Source organism: Anabrus simplex, chromosome 1 (assembly GCF_040414725.1).
Source record: "Anabrus simplex isolate iqAnaSimp1 chromosome 1, ASM4041472v1, whole genome shotgun sequence".
Taxonomy (NCBI): Eukaryota; Metazoa; Arthropoda; class Insecta; order Orthoptera; family Tettigoniidae; genus Anabrus; species Anabrus simplex.
In genome coordinates, this window is record NC_090265.1 from 244,914,356 (window position 1) to 244,942,196 (window position 27,841).

At 37.5% G+C, this 27,841-nt stretch overlaps 1 protein-coding gene across 4 annotated transcripts in view; it reads right to left on the bottom strand.

The window, feature by feature from the left end:
• Hmgs (hydroxymethylglutaryl-CoA synthase) overlaps nt 1–27,841 on the bottom strand; it is a 245,140-nt gene that overhangs the window by 125,076 nt on the left and 92,223 nt on the right. For all 4 annotated transcript variants that reach the window (XM_067141585.1, XM_067141595.1, XM_067141613.2 and 1 more), the window contains exon 4: nt 4,059–4,184. In XM_067141585.1, coding sequence (XP_066997686.1) covers nt 4,059–4,184 — 126 coding nt within the window. The remainder of the gene's footprint in view (nt 1–4,058; nt 4,185–27,841) is intronic.

Here is a 27,841-nt window from a genome sequence, read left to right on the forward strand (position 1 = left end):
ATATCAGATGTAAGGCTTTTCAGGCGTTTACTCTATTCACCAGCATTTCGTCTTAGGTCTGACACTAGATCCCTCTGACGAGAGCAAACGCCTGAAAAGCCTTACATCTGATATGTTTTTGACATGCTCTATTGGTGAAAAATATCTAATTCCCTCCATGGGAATGTAGAATTTTCCAAACATGGCACAGTCGAACAGTAAATGGTCCAAAATGGTCCACTGTTTATGAAGATCCACAATGTTAATTTTGAAGCGTTCAAAGTAGCACATAAACTTTCCATGGCTGGAGAGAAACTGAGTGAAAATTAATTCGGGCACTAATGTTTTGCACTGGAGTCAGTCTCTTGTGACAGACCCTTTTGTACTTGACGTCTAGATGTTGTTCCACTGTCTTATTAGATGTGTTTTAATTTGGGCTTTTGCATAGCTTGGGGGTGATTTGTTGTAGATGATTTCTATGGTGGATGAGCAGGCTGCTTTTGCGAGGATAACTGCCTTTTCATTTCCAGGAGAACCAGTGTGTCCTCAGATCCAGGAAAGACAAACGTGGGGGCACTGCTGTGCTCTAGATCTTATATAAACCAACAACAAACAAAAAAAACCCTCGGCTAGTTTGCTTCACGCAGCTAGCTCCGACTCATCAAGATCTTCCCTGACAATATGAGATCAAGGACAACCATATGCTAGGCTGACTGTCAAGCTGTCGTTAACACACACTGTAAGTAGATGCAGTCAGGCTCATCGACTGAGGTTATTCTTTCGTTAATGCTGGAAACACAATGCAACCAAAGAAGGAAATTAAGTGACCGACAGTATTAAGAATAGAGCTAAGTAGAACTATTTATGATTCCCAAGCTGTAAACCATATTTTAAAGAAATATACTGTTCCAATAAGCGTACACACAGGGGACAGGAAATATTGTTTGTTAGCCAATTAACTTGTACTTTTTGAGCAATGATATTGTTGGCTTACTATTCTCTTGTGCGCTGTGATAACTAGTATTATCGAATACTATCACACTGTTTTGACTCAAGTTCGGTAGCAGTTACCTTTCCACCCAGGTTGAAAAATTGTTAACGTATATATAGTCATGGTAGTCCCCTGTGTTTTGCTTTGATCTGAATGTCAATAAGGTGTTGTTTACAAAGCCTTCCTCTCCCCGGTGTGCACAACAATAATGTGAGGACCTTTCCCTACAGCTTGTAATCTTCCCAGCTCTGTATTAGATTGCCAGAATGATGGGACAGAGTGAGTAGAATGAGGGAATGTCTCATTTAAATATACTATTTGCCAACCTTTCTCTCTGTATTTACATTTTTTTCTGAGGTATCTTATCCTCCATGCCATGATATCAAGTTTTCCTATCAACAACTTTCGAGAATTACGGTACGTAGTCCAACGGAACACCCATTTCTTTCAATAATCTTCAAAGATACTCTCAGCTACAGCAAAGAATTTTTATTTATTTCAACACACTGTTCAATTTCTTCAATGTCGGTACAGTTTTTTTTTTTTTTTTTTTCATCACATAAAATTCACTTATTTTCCAACGAACCACACCTTTTGAGAAGTCGTCTGTTTCAATCCTTTTCCTATGGATTGTTTTCTTGCCATCAGGTGCAGAAAACTACAGACAACCCTTGGCCATGGACGTCTTCCCTTCCGCTGTTACACGTTTCACCAGCGACTTTAAAACCCCCGTTACTTCACTTGTTGAAGCCACAACAATATAATTAAGTTTACATACGGTTTTCTGTTCTCGTAGGCAAGCAGGTACGTTATAGACTATTTCTCAGGCTTGTCCACTTCATGGCTGTTCAGATTTGCTACCAGACACAAAGTAGCAGCCATAACTACACACAAATGACACTGTCACTAGAATATCATGCTACACAGCACTATATACATAAAATCATTTAACAATGCAGTACATCCTATGTGACAAAGGATTACAGGACTACAACTAAAGAAAGAAAATGTGCATAAAACCTACAAAACAACATGAGCGCAAAAAGAGATAGAGAAGTGACAAGGAAACTCTTGTCACCACACTTTCAGTGTGCACAGTACGGTGGTCAGACAGCATGTGACCCCCTCCAGCACTCTTTTATGATGTCACACATCCACTCGGAGAGAATGCATGGAGAAGTGAGCTTTGCGCAGGTTCTTTTGATCGTTGTGGGGTAATAGTAGCAGCTACTGGATTGACGTTGCGCTTGTTGTTGATCATGTTCAACGCAGCCTGCGAGTCACTTAGTATCTCTTAGTACGGTAGCTCATACTTCAGCTTGAAATACTAAGCACCTGGATGACAATTTGTATTGGGCTGAAAACACTTCCCTGTTATTCTCACAGACAACGAATGCGCATCCCACTTAGATTCAGTGTTATTAGGTGTGCAAGAGCTGCCTGTGTAGATATAGTAGTCATGGTTGAGCAAGCAGCAATTGCAAACTTAAGTCTTGAAGTTACCCAGTACATATTACAAGTTAATAGAATGTACATTGTATAAGTGTCAACAACATTTTTATATTTATAAGAAAGAAGAACCTCTTCCCCTTTAAAGACTAATGCCACAATAAACTATATTATCAATATGAGCAATGACATGTTCAGTGTTTTAATTCTTGGCAGCAGAGCATTTTAAATTCATCATCACCTTTAGTGTTCTCATTATTTTATACATGCCAATATTTGTATTTAATATAAGTTTTTTAAAGCTGAAGATGTTCCAAAATGGAATGAATCATGTTCTTGTAATGTTTAGCTAGAATTTGACACATGTTTGTATACGCATAAAAACTAGAGCTATAAAAATAAAATAAGTATTGGAAGCTGGAAAAAATTATTTGACCTCAGTTGTTAAAGCCAATACAGGATAAAAAATGAGATTTATATATTGAAACTCAGATTTGATAATAATTTTTTCAATTTTGCTACCTTTGAAAAATTTTCATTAATAGGGAAAGTTTACTTTTACCAATCCATGACATAACGCCATATGTTCCTAATTTTAAGAGAAAAATGTTTACAGTTTCCATGAAAATAGGGGTCCTGACATGTACAAATGAAATAAATAGTACAAACATCAAATGCTTCTCTATCCTCCATTATTCTCCTTTTTGGATAGACTTAAACAGAAGCCTACGTTCAGTACTATTAGGTCATGTTTCAACAGCCTTCTAACATAATTGGACATATGCATTTTCTTGGTATTTATGATAAATTTCAAACTTTCCGCCATTAACATTGACTGAAAAACATCCTATTTCCAAGGTTTTAAAATGGAAAGTACTCCCCATTTTTGTCTTCTTATGTCTTTAGGAAGAGATGCTGAAAAGAAGAATGAAGGGGAGAAGGAGGGAGGGGGAGGGAGGAAAATTTTAAAGTAAAAAGTGGAAAGAGAATACAGGAGAGCGAACATAAACAAACATCATGAGCAGTTCAGTGGCTGTTGCGTAACATAGCGCATGCAACCTCGCAGTGCTGAGGCCCACATTTTCTACATCAAAATGTCATAGGACCTTGTTTTGTTGAACACTTTGTCTAGTTTCCATACTTCTATTTTCCAAAAATATACATTTAAAAACCCTTTTTTTTTTTTTAAATCCACATATTTGGGGGGTTTCTAAAACATTTGGGGGATTGTGGGAGGAATTTTTGGTTGGAAGTTAAAAAATTTGGATTCAGCAATCCAATAAACATAAAGTAAGACAATTTCCACAACCACCATGAATTTTTCTACGCAAAGACCCCATAATGTCGCTATTGCCTGGACATATTATGTACTGTATATCTGGAGTTGCTGGCTGCCTAAACATAAAGACAGCCATGACTCAGCTTACATCCACACCCTGCCAGTGGTTCATAAACTAAGACAAACACACATCACTAAACACAAAATAAATAATACAATTTCTTAGATTTTTCCTTGTGCAGTCAAGTCTCTAATCTCATTCATACACATAATGAAAAGAGATGTTTGTAACTTCAATCATATTATAAAAAGTAACCAAATCAATAAACAATTAATGAATTATAAAACTATATGTCTTACCTCTGTCCATAACAAGTGGAGCATTTGATCCGATAAGCATTGCAATGGCTCCAGCACCCCCTGTGGGCCGTGCGTTTCCCTTGGCATACATGGCTATATCTCCTGCTACCACCAGGGCATTGCGTCCTAGAATATATCATTGGTATAGTACATCTCACAGTCAGCTGAGTAAGGAAATAGAACTCTCTAAGTCAAGAATATTTTTATATCAACTTCAGCATGTCACTGAAAAAGATTATGACAGACTTGAAAATGTTAGTAGATCAGTAAGAAATAAGAACCAAGATTCCAACTGATAACATATTATTTGTTTAATATCCTTTCAGCTAACAAAGAGAGACTGTAGTGTGTGAGGATCTTGTCCCACATGAGTCATTAATATGGCAAAAGCCAATGACAAGATGATGTCACATTGAAACACCCTCGAGGCCACTGACCTCAATTGGGATCAAGCTTAGCATCTTGGGAACAAAAAGACATTGGCTAACACCCAACTGTCCCTACAAGATCTTTTAATTTATGAGTGTCATTAATTTTACTTCATTATAATAGTCATTTACTGTCCTCCATGCAGTTGTTTTTAGGAATCTGAAGTTCCTGAGATAGCCTTCTAAAGAATTTATGAGAAGAGTTCTCAAAAATAGCTTTCTATGTCTTCAATGTTTTCTTTTGTTGGCATACACCTTTTTCCAGAGGACTTTTTGTTCCCGAACGAATCTGTTTTTCTGACCATTAAAATTGTAGAAGTGGCTGGTATAAAGACATCAGGAACTACTTCTACATAATGAAAGTATCATAAACTAACAATATTTGTTCTAATTTCCACTGTATTAATAACAGTACTTGAAATTAGAACTTTCTAACACTCGCTTCAATCACTCTTCATGTCAAGGACGAAGCACTAGCCTCCCATTAATTTCCTTTGCAGGTTGGATTGCATTCAAGAACTGCTTGAAGAGCACCATATATTGTCCCTGGAAAGTCACAGTATCGTAAGAGATATTTGTGTCAAAATTGAGGTTACGATGTTTATACAATTGGACTTCACTGCACATGCTGGCAAAGTATCATAAGCGTCAAATGAATCTAGAGGGTAAAAACAACATAAAAAAGAAATTATCGTAACCACCATCAGTAATATTATCGTAAGCACCAGTCATTATATCTTAGGCGCCTGAGTTAGAATATTTGGGATTATCGTATGCAACAAGTTTTAATTCTGGAGGGAACTTGAGATGCGTCCGTTTCATTGTTCGTGACTGTGGTCGGTCATTGCTGTAGTACACATTTTATAACAGCCTCAAAACAATTTGGCATTTGAAACATAAGGCAAAGCCTGCTGGCGGACCTATCGTGTGTTAATTGACAGGTAGTATACTAGTGGAATACAGAAGAGGGGTGGGAAGAGAAGAGAAGAGAAGAGAAGGGGCTGCTTCTTGTGACAGACTTGACTGAGCAAGTACGGTCAGTAGCTAAACAAATCAGTTCACAGATAGTACACGTTCCTACTGTTTGTGCCCAAAGTGAATTATGCCGCTGAATATTCTAAACCTTAAATTTGTAACAACATGAGGAGAAACACGAGAGATTGTTCAAAGCCCATGTTGGTGGTTCGGGTCGCTCATCAATATAGTCTCATCCATGGTTGTTCATCAGGTTATACAGGCGCATTATTATGCTTGGGTCTCCTAGGCAAGCCCAGTAAGGGTACAGCATTTATAGCCTGACTGGGGTTGTCAGGTGTCCGTATTATATAACATTTGGCATATTTGAAGGTCTGAAGTACTGTCTCGTTCTACCAGCATGCGGGATGCCCTTTTTCCCCACATTTAAACAACTTACTTCTGCCATGGTTAAAATGATCTATCTACAGTAGTATTTACCGATTCTGCATTTCACATCATTATTCTTCATCTAGCGATTCTGCACAATGATCAAAACGTGTAGTAGGCGAGTGAACCACCAGTAATACCAATATAGTTGGTCCATTATTGGACATAATATATTTTCCAGCTATATTGGTATTATAAATTTATTCATTTGGAACAAATATTTCAGGTTCCCTATGGGAATCAACATCTTGATCAAACAACCAGTGCCGAGACCAAACACGGGACTTGCAGGAACGAGACACAGAAGCATCTGATTTATGTCAATGCAACAATTAACAAAACCCTGCATTTTTTCATTTTCAAATGCTTTTAGCAGAAACTGTTAAAGCTGGCAGTTAATGTCGTGCTGTGGTGAGGTGAAAGTAAGAGAGTTCATATTAGTGTTGTTATAACGTGGGATTCCCTGAACAGTTAATTGTGTCCAGGTTCTGCCTAGTCAATACAATTCAGAATGTATTATTAATTAAACTATCATTTACTTAAATACTAACTTATATACAAAGACAAGTACATGTTTCGAGAAAACAACAAATTCTCTTTCTCAGCTTGTTAGTAAAATCACATGTATCAAAGACCTTATTTATAATGAACTATGTGCTGACCGATTGCAGACAAAATGACAATACAACAATGTTAGAAAATTCACACATAAAAATCCTTTCATATCATATCCCAATTCTATGAAATGTCTGTGTATCAACACCTCATTTACAAAGAACTATGTGCCAACAGTTTGCGGACCAAATGACAATACAACAATGTTAAAAATTCAAATATGAGAATCTTTCATTTTATGTCCCAAATCTATGAAATATCTATATATGATGTATTAAAATACAGCTGGTTAACCGTTGATCTACTGTATTTAAATGATGCATATTATCTTCTTCTGAGGAAAGAAAATGTTACAAGAGGAGTAATGGGTAAAAGTTAAAGTAGTAGTAGTAGTAGTAGTAGTAGTAGTAGTAGTAGTAGTAGTAGTAGTAGTAGTTGTTGTTATTAATGTTGTATTTTTACAGCCTTTATATTTTTTTATTTACTTCTTTTTTCCTTTTTAAGGTGCTGAATATCATAGAAGACAGCAATGAAACTGCATCTGTAATATTTGAAAACATGAAACAATGTGTTGAGAAACTTAATCTTTTGGTAGAAACCTTAGTGGCTTATTCAGCAGATAATGAAAATGTAAATTTTGGTGTAAACAATAGTGTTTTTGAATTTGTAGACTGTGAAATTTCTAAAGTTCTATGACATTTTCCTACCAGGTGGATGTCTTCAAGCAAAGTTGTTGATAGGCTTTTACAAGATTAGAATGGAATAACTAATTATTTCAAAAGTTTATCAGATTCAGATTGCCCCGAATTCTACAGCAATACCTTCACCATGAGTCAACGTCATGCTACTCACTCGTTACATCATGAAGATTGCTCAGTATTCTTGTAACAGCTGAATCGGTATGACTGGCCATTCCTGTCCTTAAAAAAAACATTTTTAACTACAATCATTAGGTTTAAGAGTTTCTGTTATGTTAGCTTTGCTTATTTGTTCTTCTATCTTTTATTACATCACAACTGTCCTCTACATTTTAAAATCAAGACGATACAACTAGGTGAATTTTAATATTAATTTTAATGATTAACTGATGATGGAACTAAGATTCCAAACACCAGTTATGAATTCATTTTTTTTAATGTGTGCTGATATAGACTGTTTCTAATTTTAGCAAGTGTAGCAATATTTTCAGGCAGTTGCAGACAACTGTGATAAAGAAATCCTTTTAAATCTTTAAAGGCAGTGTTGCCAAGTGATTTAGCAATGGCAAGAGCCTCATTCTGTAGCATCGGTTCACCAAACCGGAAGGTTTCTCGAACGGGCACTGACAAACCATTCCCACACTAAATTATTGACTTCTTCATTGCCTGTAACCTTAGATTTCCTTTTCATTTGTCCATTCCCCTCCATCCACTGCTTAGTAATGTCGTCCTTATGTTTTAAAGTCTCACAAACTTGAGTTTTATTCCACATATGAAATGCGACATAATTTCATACACAGACAATTTTTCCTTTTCACATGCTTCAATAACTTTCACTTTCTTGTTCAGTGTCAGTGACGTATATTTCTTAGCCATCGTGCTGTCTTCAAAACTGACACAAATTTACTGACAGGACACAAAGTAAGGGAACTGTTTACCTTAGAATTGTGCTCAAGTTGTACATCAAAATAAAGATCTCAACTAACCATGGCAAGTCAGGCAATTTGTGGAGATTTAAATCCCATTCTACCAGGAATTTGGGAAACCCGGACCTCATTAGAGCAGCATGTTATGGTCTGTAAACACCTGACTCTTCCCCTGATGAAACATTTATGTACCTGCACTACCAGGTATGCCTAAATAAATTTCACAGCTAAAGCATAATTTCCGCATTATACAGTAATTATTTTCATAATTTCTTTCCATTTCCACATTGAACAAAGTCCGCTTTATACAATATAAATAACATGCAAAGCCATATCCAGTGCGCCAGGACCATAACTTCTGTACACATTGGACAAGTTTCCGCCTTATAGACGTTCCGCTTTGAGCAAGTTTTACTCTGTGTGTGTGTGTGTGTGCGTGCGTGTGTGTGTGTGTGTGTGTGTGTGTGTGTGTGTGTGTGTGTGTGTGTGTGTGTGTGTGTGTGTGTGTGTGTGTGTGTATTTTGTAACCATAACTTTGGCACTTTGTGGCTAGACGAGCATAAGACCACCGCAGGGCGTGTGCGTATCTGGAGTGTTACAGAGAGGGAGAGGTTTGCTTGAAATAAGTATAATGGAATTCAAAGAGAGCTGATGAATTTATTAACAACAAAAAAGTCCAAATTTCATATCACCTCTATACAGAAGATATACCGGATATGCCTTCTCTTTGCCCTGGGCTGACAAAGTTTGTTATGGTCCAGCTGCTGTTCTCGTTTGACCCTGGGACGCCTTCCGATGGAGGTCTAGACAGTCTGGCTGATCTGGAAGTTCTAGAAATTCTGGGTGGTCTAAACGTTCTAGAAATTCTGGATGGTCTAGAAGTTCACGTGATATGAGCGCTGGTCGAGCTTATATACTCTGCACTCGCACCCTGGACATGTTTGAGTTATACAAACAGCTTCTGGACACATGAAAATGTTTATAGAAATGGCCTCAGAATGATCTGCAACACTTATAGATCATGCACTCAAAGAATTAATTAATATATAAATTTCACTCGACAGAATGTTAATCAAATCTGACCCGTGTTCTGAGATTAACCACTTGAAAGAAATTGAATGCAGTAGTATGTCACTAAAATTGAACACGCAACTTGACACTGCTTCTGGAAATGTTAGTAGACTGAGTCAAATGTCAAACAGAATCAAACTCGTAACACAGAATAGCCACTCAGAAAATGGTATAATTGTATAACTTTGCACTATTAAATGTTAAACATTAATTTATTGAAACCACCTCTTCAATACTGGTTGAGTCTTTATGACTATAACAATGTAATTACATTAAGTATGAGTATGGTACATGTTTCGCCTGGCATTACAGGCATCATCAGCCATTAATTAATTCTATCTCCAAGTCAAGAGCTCTGAGTGGATGCTATTTTAGGATTAATCATAGTCAATATTATTTATATAACAGTGCAAAGGAGTGATCAAGCTGTCCATGTTTTAAAGTTCTAATGTGACATTCTACTCTTGTTCACATTTAATGGAAATATATTGACTGTTAACTTTCATAATGTTGGTAATGAGAACAGCTTGATGCAATGGGATTAATCATCTGTACATTTTTACAACTTATTGGAGATTAACATGTGTTAGAACTATCCTTAAAAACTATTTTTACACAATTTACATAATATATTCAAACTTATGGTACATTTTGGAACTGAACTGGTCGAACTTGTCTTGAAGTTTCAATGGGATCTTACTCATATCCTGTTAAATGGAGAAAATGCTGACACTGGGATGGCATTATAGTCTACTGAAGTCATAGCATTTAAATATTCTTTTTATATTTGTAGGACATTGAAACATGTTCAGCTTATATGGTTTTTTGGGGAGGTCTAAATATTCTATAGATCAGCATCACTTCTTAGAAGAATGAGCATCAATATTTAGGTGCGTTATAGGGGAATGGCAAGAATGCTGTTGGAGAGTTTGATCAAGATTTGTTAGATAACAGATTATTACATGACCGTATAAACTTGTTGTATGTTGTTTTGTTGTGGAGCTTTTTTGAGGTTGTTCAGTGTAAGGTTGAAGAGCAGTTCACTGGATTCTGGATGTAGTGTGTGGCTGGTGGGTGAACCGACATTATGAAAGTTAACAGTCAATATATTTCCATTAAATGTGAACAAGAGTAGAATGTCACATTAGAACTTTAAAACATGGACAGCCTGATCACTCCTTTGCACTGTTATATAAATAATATTGACTATGATTAATCCTAAAATAGCATCCACTCAGAGCTCTGACTTGGAGATAGAATTAATGGCTGATGATGCCTGCAATGCCCATACTTAATGTAATGACATTGTTATAGTCATAAAGACTCAACCAGTATTGAATAGGTGGTTTCAATAAATTAATGTTTAACATTTAATAATTGAACTTCAATACGGTCAATATGAAAATAATCACTTGTAATAACTTTGCACTGTCGAATGTCACTTGAATCGACTCAGGAAGTAATACAAATAACGCGATACTTGGCAAAATAAAGTTTTGTCAATTAGTGATTGTTTATAAGTTTACACGATATCTTATAAATTTGAAGATAATCACTTCAATTAATTAGCAATGAAAATATTCATTCTGTGAAATTAGTCTTGTTCACTTTAGTAGAAAATGAAAACCTACAAGCTGTTTTCCAGTCTTTGACTGGGTCAGGGATGTAATGAATAAACTACATGGGCTATTACTACAATGGGGTCGCCACTCCCAGGGTGATATTAATGACTGATAAATGCTATGAAATGATAATGTAGAGTGTTGCTGGAATGAAAGATGACAGGGAAAACCGGAGTTCCCGTAGAAAAACCTGCCCTGCCTCCGCTTTGTCCAGCACAAATCTCACGTGGAGTGACTGGGATTTAAACCACGGTATCCAGCGGTGAGAGCCCGACGCGCTGCCGTCTGAGCCATGGAGGCTCGCCTCACTTTAGTAAATCACAAATAATATCATAACACAAATGGAGTTGAGTCTTTCTACAGGCTGTCCTTGTTCGACTACATAAAAACTGAATACTATTTACAGAAGCACAAGTTCAAATTTACTGTTTGCAGTCAAGAACCTACGGAATGTTTAGAAAGTAGGTAAGAAATAACCTCCACTTTGCAAACATACAACTTCAGTAAAGCATTCAAAGTACTATCTCAATCGTCTATCACTCGAGGAATCCTAAGCTCAACTATAATGTAATGTTATACTTCCTCAAAATATTTCAATCACTTGATGAAAACATAGGTTTTAATGCACTGTTTGAAGTCTATCACTCGAAGAAATAATATGATCAATTTGAAATGTAAGCGCTCAGTTATTTAACAAAATATTTCAATCATTTAGAAACGTAAGCATTTGATAGAAAATAATACAAGCCCCAGAAACACATAACTTGAATTAAAGAAATGATTAGTTACTTGGAAATGAACCAAAGTTAAATTACACTGTTCAACTTCACAATGAAAAGTTTTATCACTCGCGAATGGACAACACTGAAAATTTATAAGTCCAGTTTATGTTACCATGGAGTTAAAATTTTCCGAGTATGAAGAACTTCATCAAACACTTGACATTCGGCGAAACCGTAGTTTTACGATGAATAATACCACCAGCCGACCATCCGGTCTCGACTGCGGTACTTGACTGACTTTGACCTGCTAACTGGCCCTCCTTTTATACAAGAATCGTGGGAATTTAAGTTATTGTATTCTGTTGAATATTTCCCTCGATTCTGGTTGGATTCTCTTCAAACTTGGTGAAAATTGAGACATGAAATTGGTTAACACAGTGATGATGATCTTTTAATTTTATCTTAACCCCCAAAAAATATTAGCAATACGTTTCGAATGTTCTACCGGCTTATGTCATCCAGCTGTGACAAGATAAGGTGGGATGTGACATCACACATTCCACATCACACTCTGCCTGCTGCTGCAGCCAGCTGTGAGCTAGCGCACGGCGCGTAGATTGAGTTCAATTGGTGGGGACTCTGACTTGGACCAGCATTCCTGGTACAATATGTATATATATTTTGCTCCTGCCAGCTTACTTACCTGAGCATTTATAATTCCTTAATACAATAAACAATATGAAAAGAAATTACATAAACAAAAAAAATTAAGTTATGGGCCCACGCGAGTATTCCTGTTAAAAAAATTTGTGCGAGTTCCGGAATACACATATCTGCCCCAAAATCACTGCACAGTAAGATGGTGTATGAAACTGATCAAAACATCAAGTCCATGGGACATCGAGAATATTAAATGCAACACATGCAGCAGACACCTTAATGAGGAGTGCAACCACTACATGAACGGCCACACATGCAGCATTTCTGGCATGTAACCTGCCATACAAATGATGAATGTCTCGCTGGGATATGGTATCCCATGGCTGTACTTCTTGTCATAGCTAGGTGATGGTCAGTGCAGAGGCTGGGCTGGACATCAGGCACCATCCCATCATGTCCAATAAATGCTGGATGGGGCTGAGTGAGGTATGGCAATCTAGCAGGCCAGCTTAACATGTGAACACCGCAAAGAGCAAGATGTGTTGCCTAATAACATGATGATGCGCGTTATCATGCTGGAAGACTGGTTCATGCTAAGTATTGATGTATGGTCAGAAGACAGGATTGCCATCACAAATGTACAACACACTTTTCAAGCTCCCCTGAATGAATACAAGATGTGACTGGGATATGTAGCTTATGGCCTAGCATACCGTAATGCCAGGTGTGCGTCCAGTATGGCAAGTGTGAATGCATGATGTCTACCAACATGAACACCGTCATCGCCTTTTCCAAGGCACAAATTACTTTCATTTCTCCACACTGCTGCTCTCAATTCACCTAAAACAGGCATCACAATCAAGAGCGAAATGCCTTCAGAGCCAGTTTGCTCCCTGCTTTCGAAGAACGAGAGCAGCTTAGCGAGCAAGCAGGGGAAGAAGTAGGGGAACTGTATGACGAAGTAAGTACTGCAGGCCAGTGGCGCAAAGGTATAGCACATCTTTCTGGACAGGTTAGATTGCGACACGATACGCGTGAACTCATGAGAGGTGACAGTAGTGTGTTCCGCACACCACACGATGTTCAATCCTAGTTGGTTAATGTTGCATTTACTATGGAAGCGATTTCATCGACGCCAACAAGTTTCAAACCTTCTTGGGAAGAAGAGTATTTATTAATTCAAGAAAATAACAAAGCAAAATGTTTAATTTGTAATAAAATATTGAATAACATTAAAAAAACATTACAAGAATATAAAGAGGTTTTAATGTCGCTATATGATGATTTTGAGAGTAGGTTTCACAATATTCAACCATTAGAAAAGGATCTGCAGGTGTTCGCTATGCCTTTCTCAGTGTATGTGCAAACTGTTAGACCAGAAATGCAGCTAGAACTGCTTGACTTACAGTGCGATACTGAAATGAAAGATAGGTTTGCAAGCACAAACAGTTTGACTGTATTTTATATTCGTTTTCCATGGGAGAGATTTCATAGTTTGTACACATTTAATGCTCATATGGTAAGTATATTCAGATCAACTTATTTATGTGAACATATCTTTTCAATAATGAAGATTTGTAAATCTAGACACAGAAGTAGGCTCACTGATGAAAACTTGAAATGTGTTTTGCGACTTGCCAGTAAGCAAACGATAGTACCTAACACTGATACAATACTATCTAAATGAGCCAAAGGTCCTGCGAAGGAGGAGTACACCACTGATAAGTTTCAGTTCACGTGTTTTAATTTGTTGTCATAGTTGTAAATGCCATAGAAATATTGAAATGTATGTTAATGAGAGTGCAAAGAATATGTACAAATCACATTAATTATATTTTCTTTTGGTAAATGTACGTGTCCCAAAGCTTCAGTCAATCGTGAAAATGTGTTTATTCAGGAAATATTGCACACTGCTGTATATTTCCTTTGTCAATAAATAATTTTCTTGTCCTGGTATACTCCGTAATCTGTGTCCTGTTCATCTCATACGGTCCATGATGCAAATTATTATTATTATTATTATTATTATTATTATTATTATTATTATTATTATTATTATTATTATTATAAAAGCTGTTGTACATATGGTAACATTTCCGAGCGGCAAGAACGGTATGCAACCCGCCTGTCCGCTGCTCTCTTGTCACATGACCAACACCCGCCCCGAGCGGAGCAAGTAACACCGGATCTCTCGAGCAACAAGGGTTATGAACTTCATGTTGTTGGTCCGTATTGAACTGAGATAACATATAAATTATAAACAGGAGAGTTTTCCACCTATTCAATACATAGTTGTTTTTACAATGTTATTTATTTACATTACATGGGACTAGTTTCAACCCTACTTGGGGTCATCATCAGCCATATTTAAACATACACAATATTTGACAAAATTCTAAAACATGTTTCTAAGCAGTAAGAACATTATGAATATATCATTTATAATTTACAATATGGTGTGTGGTTGATTAGGCAAGGTGCTATGGCGCTCAAAATGTTGCAAATGAAAGTGAAATATTACGAGTGACACAGGTGAGCAAAATATAATACAAGTACAAATGAGATGCTCTGTGTTGTAGGTCAATTTCAGTATGATTTTAGACACATGGTGAATCAGATGGAATTCAGTAGGTCCTGCTAATACAAAATGGTTGTGGACCGAATGCTATGGTACTAAGAATGAACACAATATAAAAAGACAAACATAATAAAAGTATACAATTATGTACAATATACACATTTGTTACTCAAACTGTGTAAAATATCATTCTCTTGACATTGCGATAGTGCCAAAAGGTAATTGTACAAGATATACACCAAGCAAGTGGCTGCGTGGTTTGAGACACGTAGCTACCAGCTTGCATTCAGGAGATAGTGCATTCGAACCCCACTGTTGGCAGCTCTGAAGATGGTTTTCCATGGTTTCCCATTTTCACATCAGGCAAATGCTGGGGCTGTACCTTAATTAAGGCTATGGTCTCTTCCTTCCCACTTCTAGCCATTTCCTATCTCATTGTCGCTGTAAGATCTATCTGTGTCGTTGTGGCGTAGAGAAAATTGTAAAAAAAAAAAGTACAAGGAATGTAATACAGTATTTAAGGAAAAGCTGCAGTATAAAGATTTCCATTGTCAAAAGAAGAACCTGTCCAGGGGTTGGATTTTTTCATTGGTAATTTGAAGTAACTATATGGTTTTTCTTGGCAGTGGAATGTCCTGAAGACAAGCTGTATCAGTATATGTGGTTTACGAGTAAAGAGACAAAACACAACTGTCACCTGAATACAGGAAGAATAATTATCTAAACCACTGTCTTAACTCTCCCTTTCCCATATTCCCTGATTTTGTAGCTGTGACAATAATACTACCATCTTTAAACACCTTTCAATACTACTGCGCCAAAGCTTCCAGCAGGCTCCTGTAACACAATAAATACCTAATTTTGGCAACAAAAGTATACAACAATAATGAAACTTATGTCGTAATGGTCCACGTTTTCAATACTATATTATGCCATGTTGGCTGGCCATCATCAGCCTTAATGCAAAACCTTACAAACATATCCAATAACTAAAAAAAAATGTACAAACACACACAAATTTCATTAAAAAGTGTTAAAAACATCTGGGTTGAACTATGTGTACAACATGTAAAAAATGACAAAATTACCATGAAAATACTGCGTTCCTTTATACTTGTAACAGATGTGGATTAGCTTTCCATAGGCCTGTTCATTACACTTGAATGTTTCATTTTCCTGCAAGACTTTGACAATTCAAACAAAAATACTAATTTGTATTCATTGTTGTATTTTTAGAAGAAGCTATTCAAACATATACAGCTCTTCAGATAATGAAGAAAATGATCCACACACACACAGACAAATACACTGACCACTGTTTTTTCTTTTTCAGCAATTAATATGTTGATGGTCACCTTATACACAGAACTAATTTTATTATCCAGGATCTTTTCTTGGTGCTGCTATGGTTATTATAAACAAGTCATTTATATTCTTTAAGGATTAAAGTTTACTTATACAGAGAATATTTTAAAATTATAAAATTTTATATATTTTATATGTATTTTATCTATACCATGAAGAACTTGGCATATTAACATTTTTGTTATTGTTATGTATAAGATCCAACATTAACTTTATGTGGAATACATACCGGTAACCTCTCCTGGCAAAGAAAAGGACAGTGAAATGGACAAAGATTGGAATAAGAAAAATACTTTTAAGATGTGCTACCTGAATGTACAAGGTATCTCACACAAAGATGACCGGCTGGACGACATTCTCACAAAAAAAAAAAAAAAAAAAGCTTCAGGGATCAAAAGAGACAGTAAATTATTTACAGTTTTACAGTGGGGTTGACAGAGATACTAGAGCAAAGGCAGGTATACTGCTCATGGTACACAAAAGATTAATACCAACAAATGATAGCTACACTTTTTGGAATGAAAGGATTATCCAATTAAGACTAAAACTATCCAGGGGTTATCTTACAGTTATAGGGGTATACGCTCCAGTGGAGGGAAATTCAAAAGAAAGTGATGGGTTCTATAGTGATCTGCAAAATATAGTCAATAAAATTAACAAACAAGATATGCTTCTATTACTGGGAGACTTCAATGCCAGAGTTGATAATGAGAAAATTCAGAATCACATCGGAATCCATGGAGAAACAACTTGTAATAACAATGGAACAAAATTAATAGATTTCACTGTCTTCAATCAGTTAAAGATCATGAACACAACGTTCAAACACAAGGACAGTCACAAGTACACGTGGTTTGCATGAAATCGGAAATCGATTTAAATTGGCAGATTTAGTCTTGGATACACGAGTCTATCGAGGCCCTGAATTGGAAACTGATCACTATCTATTAGTAGAACGTATTCATCTGAGGCCTAGATGGTATAAAGGAAACAAACAACACAAGAAACTAAAACTTCTTACAAGGTTAACCTATTAAGAAACCCCATGATAAAATGACTGTACCAGAACAGACTTAATAATCTTACACAGATGACACCAGTTAGTGACAACGTGGAAATAGAGTGGTCTAATTTGTGTTCAATTTTAAAGCAGTCTGCTTTTGAGTGTTTGGGAGTTGAGAAAAAATGGCAGAGGAAAAAGGGTTTAAGAATCTGGGATGAAGAAATTGAAAAAGTTATTTCAGACAAAAGAAATGCTTATAAAATTTATTTGTCAACTAGTAAATTAGAAGATAAAATAGAGTATCACCACAAGAGAGCAATAGCAAAAAGGGAAGTGCGAAAAAAGCACAGAAAGAGTTGGGAAAACTTTGTTTCACATGTGAAGACTGATATAACAAGACCACAACCACAGACCTAAAAAATACTCAAGAAACTGAATAATGATGTAAAAGACATACACATTAATGCAATACCTCTAACGGAGTGGCTCATTTATTTTCGGAACCTTTGGAGAGGTTCAAATATTGAGCCATTTCTTCTGCCAACATCTCTTAACAAGTCTTCGGAAACCATTACACTCAAAGAACTGGAGCTAGTACTCAGAAATCTTAGGAATGGAAAAGCATCTGGAGAAGACTCAATAAATGCAGAACTATTCAAGTACTCCAGTGACATATTCAAGCAAAGATTTCTCAAATTCATCAATTTAATTTGGAATGGCAACAGACCACCAGAGAATTGGCAAAAAGCTATAGTTATTCCTCTCCATAAGATGGGCAGTGTGAAAGATTGTGGAAATTACAGAGGAATAAGTATACTCAACTCAGGTTACAAAATTTACTATAATACTGTCAAAGAAAAATTATTCAGGTATTATGAAAATGTGACTGGAAATTAACAACATGGATTTTGAAAGGGACGCTCATGGGCTGATGCTTACTTTACCTTGAAAATCTTAGCAGAAAGACGCAGGGGATTTAACTTGGAAAATCACATAACATTTGTTGAGAAAGCCTTTAACCTAATTAATACGAACAGACTTCTTAATATCTTAGCAGAAGAAAACGTCCCACAACAGTTAACAGATAACATACACAACATGTACAGAGACAACCTTATTGCAATAAAGTTAGGTAATCATCAGACTGAATGGGAACCGATCAGCAGAGGTGTGAGACATGGTTGTGGACTTTCTCCTTTGTTGTTCATAATCTATATGAACAACATAATGCAGGAATAGAGGCATGGAAGGCATGGATCAATCCCAGTCAGCAGATATCTCACACATATAGATGCCATACTCTTTGCTGATGATGTTGCACTGGTAGCATCATCAGAAGATGATCTTCAGTGGTCAGTATTTAATCTCCAGAAAGTCTCTTCAAAATTTGACATGATCATTTCGCCACAAAAGAGCAAAATAATGGCCTTTAAGGGGAAAGACTCTATCCCCAGTAAAATCTTTGGATAATAAAATTTTGGAAAGTCAACAAATTCAATTATCTGGGATACAATTTATCTTACCAAGGAGAAATTGATACCCCTGCAAAAATAACCAAATTTACCAGAACAACAGGAATCATAAATCATATCATGAAGCCATCTCTTGTCCAAAAACACCTCGCTTACATCTTTATAACACTTTAGCCAGACCAACCCTTTGCTACGGCAGTGAGGCATGGACAATAAAAAAATCAAGACATTTCCAGAATTACAGCACGTGAAATGGCGTTCATGAGCAGAACAGCAAGCTATACAAAATGGGACCGTATAAGAAATGAAGATGTGCTTAAGGGACTGAATGTGAAACCAGTAATCAATTACATCTATGATTACCAAGAAAACTGGAAACGTCATGTTCAGAGGATGGAATCTGGAAGACTACCAAAGGAGATCCTACGCTATCAACCCAGAGGACAGAGATCTATAGGACGTCCAATGAAGCAATGGAAAGAAAATGCAAGACCGTAACAGGCCACATGGCCCAACACATGGAAGGATGATGATGATGATGATGATGATGATGATGATGATGATGATGATGAAGAGGATGATGATGACATAACCTCTCCTGCCCAAATACTAACCTCACCTTACCAGGATGAACAAACCTGTTCCCACAGACGAGGCCCTGTCGACCGAGTCAAGACGGTATAACCGTTACATCAATTACGAAGGAAATGCTGTAATTTCAGCTAGTCCATTAGCTGAGAGGTGGCTGCCCTACCAATGGTCTTACTTCCTTCAGGCTAGGACATTTGATTACTTTCAAGTCTTGCAAAAAAAAAAAAATGCAAGACCGTAATGGGACACATGGCCCAATACTTGGAAGGAAGATGATGATGATTGCTTTTGATATTTAAAAAAAAACATAGGAAACAACCAAATTAATGTATAGAATTTACAACTGATGCAGCCACAGCACACAAAGCAATAAAGTGAAGTGAACACGAAGTGAAGTGAAGCTGATCACAGTCACATGAAGGAAGTTCCCAAATTTTAAGTGGTAAGCACATAGAGTCGAAATACACTGAAGAAAATGGAAATTGCACCAACCTGAAGGAGTGGTGCTACATTGCTGCAATTGAACATGCAGGACGAGTGTTCGGTTGTGATTCGATGATTACACTTTCAGGTCCCTCTGACCGCAAATTTGGACAACAATCAATACAGAATGTGCCCACCACAAGCTGCAATACATTGATGAATTCGTCGAGGCATAGAGTCAACAAGGCCCTGGATCACTTCCTGAGGAACTGTGGCCCATGCTTGCTGCACTGTACGGGTCAGATGTTCCAGAGTTGTGGGTGGCTGAGGACGGTTGGCCAGCTGTCGACCCATCATGTCCCACAAATGCTCAATAGGACTGAGGTCCGGGGATCTGGCGGTCCTTTCTAAGGTTGTGATGTCGTGGAGAGCTTTTCTGGAGATGCGTGCAGTGTGAACCCGGGCATTGTCCTGCTGAAACATCCCATTAGCAATGTTCACCATCATAGGTACAACCACTGGATTGAGTACCCTATCAACGTACTGTTGAGCAGTCATAGTGCCCTCAACAAGCACTAATTGTGATTTCACATTAAAGCCAATAGCTCCCCAGACCATAATGCTTGGTGTTGGCCCTGTTTGCTTCTCGACAATAAGATCTGGGCGGCCCCTCTACTCGGGTACGTCAGCGCACACGATTCCGGTGATCACTGCGGGCAAGACAGAAGCGCAATTCATCACTAAAGACGACCCTATGCCATTCGTCAACCCACGTCGGTCTTTCTCGATACCAGGCCAGCCTTACACGTCGCTGTTGTGAGGTCAATGGAACACCTTCTACAGGGAAACGGGCTCGTAAGCCAGCTGCACGCAGGCGATTACCAACTGTTTGTTGTGTAACGTGGGGTGCCACAGCTGCTCGAATTTGGGCTGCTGTTGCATGGGGTTCCATCCGGGCCATTCGAATGATGCGGCAATCCTCTCTCACAGTTGTCTGTCGCGCTGGACCTGTGCCAGGTCTACGAGTGTGGGTACCTTCATTTGACCACTGCCGCCATACACGTTGTACCGTAGATGCCTGTCGGCCAACACGTGCAGCGACAGTCCTTAGCGATAATCCAGCCTCACACAGCCCAATTATCCGAGCCCTCTCAATCGGCGACAGTTGTTGATAGCATGCTCTTCTCTGTCGACGAGGCATGTTTGACGGGGAACACTTCACTGCACAGACTGCAAGTCAACTACGCTACACCAGAGTCCGTATACTGGAGTTGATTCCCCCGCGACCAATCACGTGGGGAGACGTGTAGCAACAATCCAATGGGTCTGAAACTTTGATCGTTTACATACCTACATGGCATCGTTCCATATCTTGAAAATCAACACAAACGACCAATGCCTTCATGGTGTTGCAATTTCCATTTTCTTAAGTGTAGTAGTGCTGTAGAACCGTACTGATATCATATACTTTATGATACGGTCAAAACTATAAGAGTTAATCTATGGACACTTTCTGATGCTATAATTCGACACCGAGTGATGAAGGCAGCACCTATGTGGAGATATACTTTTAAACAATAAATCCCAAATCATCACCACAATTGTTACAATCTAAAGTTTACTGGTACGCGAGTGTACCGGCAGAAAAAAAGCGTTGGAAATAACTATTCTGGACTGCAATATGCATAATTTGGAAGGTGATTTGAGTGATCAGCGCATTCAGTATAACCTGTTTGAACACTAAACTATGAAACAGTGGAGGAAATTGTACTTCCATTTATTGTTTCTTGCCATGTCCAATGCATTTTGGCTGTACAATTCAGTACACAGGAAGAAGATAACTATAACTGATTTCATCGCCCAGCTTGCAGCACAGTCTGTTGCAGAACACAAACACACTAACTGGAACTGTAGGAAGGTAAACACAGAATGGAATCTTATACAACACATGCCTTCTAGAACCAAGAAGTATGGTTCTAGGATATGCAACATTCGCAGAATGAGAAGTAAGAAATCAAGCTGGAAAGATTTTTGTCAGGAGACATGCTACCAGCATGAGCAGTGCAATGCTGAGCTGTGTATGAAGCCATGCTTTAAAATTTATCACACGAAGAAACAATATGATTCCATGTAATAATGTAACAAAAAACTAATAATAATGACGTAAAACAAGCTATAAATTCAATCCATAGTGATAATAAGTGAAATGATAGAATTTTATGAACAGTGATTCATTCTTTGACATTTTTGCATGACATTTACATAGTCGAAAAAACTTAAAATTTGAATTTTATTGGAAATAGTTATGTTTTTTATTTATATATTATTGCAGAAGAATAACCTTTCAAAAGTTTCATTAAAGTTTGTAGCTTAATTACAACACTTTTTTTCTTTGCTTTATGTCGCACCAACACAGATAGGTCTTATGGCGATGATGGGATAGGAAAGGCCTAGGAAGTGGAAGGAAGGTACAGCCCCAGCATTTGCCTGGTGTGAAAATGGGAAAACATGGAAAACCATCTTCAGGGCTGCTGACAGTGGGGCTCGAACCCACTATCTCCTGATTACTGGATACTATCTGCACTTAAGCGAATGCAGCTATCGAGCTTGGTCACAATAAATTTAAATACTGCATAAAATGCCTGTTTTTCAGGGACATGTACATACATATGGTATAGTGCAAGATTTTGATCACTGTCAATTAGATCAATAACAAACTGATCCATTTCTTCTTTTTTGAATTTATTTCTCCCACAGAAGGGAAACCTTTATTGTGGAAATAAATCAATGCAAACTGTAACATTTGAATAGGATTCAAAACCTCTCACTGTAAGGAGCACACTGCAACTATTCTCTTTTAAAATAACCCTCAAAACCGCTATATTACTTCCTGTTAACCTGATATAATAGAACTGTCTCTCCAACTTATCTGTCCCCATTCCTCCAAGCACGCTCAGACATTAGCAGGTAGGCAGGAGCCAGCCAGCAGTTACGGTCATCTAATCTTACCAGTTGCAGTCGCATATAATTTATATGTGTAGCTTGCCCCTAGATTTGTCAGTCTTCTAGTTCAAAGTGGTAGTTCATTCATCTTTTTTTGCATGTGGTCTTCTTTGTACTATGCAGTATCAACCATCAAAATGACAGGTGGGTTTTGACATGATCCTTTTCTATATTTTCCTCATGAGATCAAACCCACTGACTTGGCGTCAAAAATCCAGTACTCTACCATGTGAGCCACCAGTCTGGCAATAGAATCTTTGAAACTGTTGTCATACCCAGTATAACACTTATTTGTTTCAACACATACGTGCCTTTCAAATGAAGGTAGTTTCCAGTTTAGTTAGCTTTATCAATGATAGTCAAGAAATCTCAGGAGCAAACGTTTGACTAAAAGCTATCTTCATGAGCCAAAAACCAGTCTTTGGCCAAGGGCAACTTTGAGTAATACTTGCATGAGTAAGGTTTATAAACCCACTATCTGGTATGTTACTAAGTCAAGACAAAACAGTGTATTTGGAGAAATTGATCACAGTGCCTACCATGAAATAATATAGAAAAACATTTTAGGATGGGACATGAATGTATGTTAGGCTTCAAATATGACTTTTCAACTTAAAGAGGTGATTACAAAACAAAAATGCATTTTTTTTAATTTGAGCCATCAGTCTATAACCTGCTTTACTACCAAGTATCAACTACACCATACACTGTGCTAAGCATTTGATTTAATCATATATACTGTTGCTAGCATTCACTTAAAATCTGTTTTTTGTTTTGCTTTTTTTCCTAGTGGTTAAACATCACACTAACACCAAAGGTTTTTGGCAACAGAAGGATGGGAGAGGGCTAGGATTGGGAAGGAAGCAGCTGTGGCTTTAATTAAGGTACAGCCCAAGCCTGGTGTGAAAGTGCGAAAACACGGATAACCATCATCAGGGCTGGCAACGAAACGGTGGTGGGAATCGAACCCACCATCTCCCAAATGCAAACTCAAAGCTATGCAACCCTAATCACACGGCCAACTCACTTGGTCAAAATCATAATCCTCAAATCTAGACCAAAACTAATGTATAGTACGTGAAGCTAATCATCAGTATTTCTTTGAGCCCTAACAGAAATGAAACAACTGTGTCTTTTAGAAAATGTAACTGCTGTACAGCAGTTATACCCTCCTCCTCCTCCTCTTTCTCTTTTCCCGTTATCCAGCTCCTGTCGGGTCGGGGCATTTATGGCACTTTTCCACATTCCTCTCTCTTTCCACCATTCCTCTTCCACAAATGTGTCCCAGTCTAGGTTTCTTTCTCTTGCACTCCTCTTTATTGAATCGATCCACCTTGTTCTACGTTTCCCTCGTTTGATATTCTTTTCTCCTCCATCCTCTTTACGTGTCCAAACCATCTTAGTTTAATCCTATCAATTCTCTCATTTAGGTGTTCCATTCCAACCTCCTTTCTCACATCTTCACTTCTCAATCTGTCTTTGTCTTTCCTAACATACTTCTTAGGTACAGTATTTCATTTCGCTAGCTTGAATTGTACTCTCCTCCCTACTTGTCACTGTCTGGGTCTCAGCTGCATAATACCTTACATATATTATCTTTACACTTCCTTGGTACTTCCTTATTCCCGACAAAGTTTCTTATACTCTGGTAGAATGCATTGCCCTGTTGCACCCTCTTGGTAATCTCCATGTCCAGCATGTATTCTGCATTAATTCACTCCCTCGGTATTTGAAAATGTCAACAATTTCAAGGATATGACCATCAATTTTCACAATGCCTTTCCCTGTCTTTCTCCTCTTGATATCATCATGGTCTTGCTTTTCTCTGCACTGGTTTTAATACCATATTTTTCGATTTTCTATTTCAGTATATCACGCTCTTATTGTACATCTTTGCTGTTCATTCCCCAGATCACCAATATAATCTGCAAATGGTAATAACTTCATCTCCCTATTCCCATATGGTTCCTTTGTCTCCTTCAAAATTTTGTCTATAACCATTAGAAACAAAAGAGGTAACAGCACACTCCCCTGTCTTAGTACAGTTTCATTTCTAAACCATTCTGTCTTTCCAGCCAGAGTCTGTATGCTGCTGATGAAGTTGTTGTACACTGCTTGAACCATTTCTCAGTTTGTGTAAGCAGTCTCTTTTTTGGCCATGGTTTCCCAAACCTTCTCTCAGGGAACACTATCGTATGCCTTCTTTAGATCTATGAATGACATGACTAGATCCTTTCCATATTTCCAATTCTTTTCCATTAACTGCCTCATGCCGAAGATTGGGTTCACCGTAGAACTTCCCCTTCTAAAGTCATTCTGTTCCTCTTGCAACTCTCCTTCTACACTGAGTGGCATGAAAACTGCAACACCCAATAAATGATGTGTAATTATCTATTTAATCAAAGTGAAGCAATGCAACCAATTTTTTTAAGATGTGGTATTGTAACATGCTCCCTAGAATAGTAAGAAAAGTAATTCTTTACCTGCTCAACACTCTTGTACAACCGCCATCTTCGCCTCCCAGCAACCTACTAACAATGTTGAGCTTCCATCAGCTTCTCTGACATGTGACTACTGACGTCATCGAACTTTCTTGAAGCTGCTCCATGCCTCCACTGTTCGAGGACATTCCATCTGTGCTGCTATAAATATGCCAATTATTTCCCTCTCAAGTCAGTCCGGCTTTGATAGCGGTCTTGTGATGTTGAAGCATTGTCAATGGGAGCTTGTCCCCTGTTTCACACTTCAGGCTCTGACTGAACTTTATTCCTTTTTTTATGAAATATTTCATTCATTCCTCTATAGGGAGAACTTAATTTTCAATCATTTAAATCTAATTATGTGGAAGATATAGTGTGATGACATGTGGACAAGACTTGCTTTCAAAATTATTACACAAAATTCTAAACAAAGAACAGTGTTCCATTGCTTCCCTCTAGCTATTCAAGTAAATACCAATGCAGGATTCGAGCTCCCTCCCCTCGCTTACCCATTCCCTGTTCCCTACACGCTATTTTTAAGTAGTTCAGCTTTGTATTTTTTTCCCCTGGTAGGAAATACTTTAATTAACCATTACACGCTTGGCTTTTATTGAACTGTAATTTTCTGTGGCTGATTGTGTAACATCTATATAATTACAGTATATAAAAGAACAAGTCCTGACTGACTGACTGACTGACTGACTGACTGACTGATTCATCATCGCAGAGCCAAAACTACTGTATATAAAGAAATGAAATGTTGAGGATACATTTATATTACAATGTAGGTGCTTGCTAAAGGAGGATTTATGGATATTCCGTCGCTAAGGGGCTGAAAAGAGGGGTGAAATTTTACAATGAGTGTATTTATATCTTAAAACTTTAAAAGTTTACAAATGTAAAAATTAGTATTTAGAATCTCCTTTAAAAATAAAGAAACATCTTTTTTTTTTTTTTTTTTTTTTTTGGAAAATCCCACTAGGAGGGGTGAAAAAGGGTGAAAAGGGGGTTGGATGCCTTTAATGAGGATACTTATATCTCAGAAACTGAAGATAATTACAGACCTGAAAATTGGTATTTGGAATTTTTTGTCTTTGTTTTTGGCAAATCCAGTAAATGGGGGTTAAACAGGAGTTACAAATGGGGTGAATTTTTAAAAAGACAATATCTACAGCATATCTCTGAAACGTAAAATATTACAGTCATAAAAATTGGTATATGGGAATCTCCTGTAAAAGTAAAGAAACATATGTGATTTGTTTTCGGGTACTCCACTTAAGGGAAACTAAAAAGGGGGTTAAATTTTAAAATGAGCATGTCTACAGTATATCTCAAAAACTTCACATGTTACAGAAGTAAAAAATGGAATTTTATCTCTATTAAAAATAAAAAACTTTTTTTTTTGTTTTCAGAAAAACCACTTGGGTGGAGGGGGGGGGGGGGGGGGTAAAAATGATTGAAAATGGGGTTGAATTATTTTTTATTAGGATACTGATATCTCAAACACTGAAGATGTTACAGACGTGAAATTTGGTATTTGGAATCTCCTTTAAAAATAAAGAAATGTATATATATTTTTTTGGAAATAAACTTAAAGGAGGAGGGGGAGAATTGAAAAATACATACATACATACATACATACATACATACATACATTATCATTATAGACTGTTATGCCTTTCAGCGTTCAGTCTGCAAGCCTCTGTGAATTTACTAAACGTCGCCACAATCCTCTATTTGCAACTAATGCTGTGTCCTCATTTAGTTCTATACTGCTTATCTTTAAATCGTTAGAAACTGAGTCCAACCATCGTTGGCTTGGTCTCCCTCTGCTTCTCTTACCCTCCATAAGAGTCCATTATTCTCCCAGGTAACCTATCCACCTCCATTCGCCTCACATGATCCCACCACCGAAGCCGGTTTATGCGTACAGCTTCATCCATCAAGTTCATTCCTACATTAGCCTTTATCTCCTCATTCCGAGTACCCTCCTGCCATTGTACCAGCAATAATTCTCGCTACTTTCATGTCTGTTACTTCTAACTTATGAATAAGATATCCTGAGTCCACCCAGCTTTTGCTCCCGTAAACCAATGTTGGTCTGAAAACAGACCGATGTAAAGATAGTTTCGTCTGGGAGCTGACTTCCTTCTTACAGAATACTGCTGATCGCAAATGCATGCTCACTGCATTAGCTTTGCTACACCTTGATTCAATCTTACTTACTATATTACCATCCTGGGAGAACACACACCCTAAATACTTGAAATTATCGACCTGTTCTAGCTTTGTATCACTAATCTGACATTCAGTTCTCTTGAATTCCTTACCTACTGACATCAATTTAGTCTTCGAAAGGCTAATTTTATATACCATACTCATTGCACCTATTTTCAAGTTGCAAGATGGACTGCAGGCTTTCGGCACAATCTGCCATTAAGACCAAGTTGCCACCATACGCCAGATTGCTTACTACATTTCCACCTAACCGAATCACTCCCTGCCATTTTATACCTTTCAGCAGATGATCCATTAAACTACGAAAAGTAAAGGTGAAAGATTACAGCCTGTTTAACCCCTGTAAGTACCCTGAACCAAGAACTCATTCTACCATCAATTCTCACTGAAGCCCATTTGTCAACATAAATACCTTTGATTGATTTTAATAATCTACCTTTAATTCCATAATCCCCCAGTATGGCGAACATCTTTTCCCTCAGTA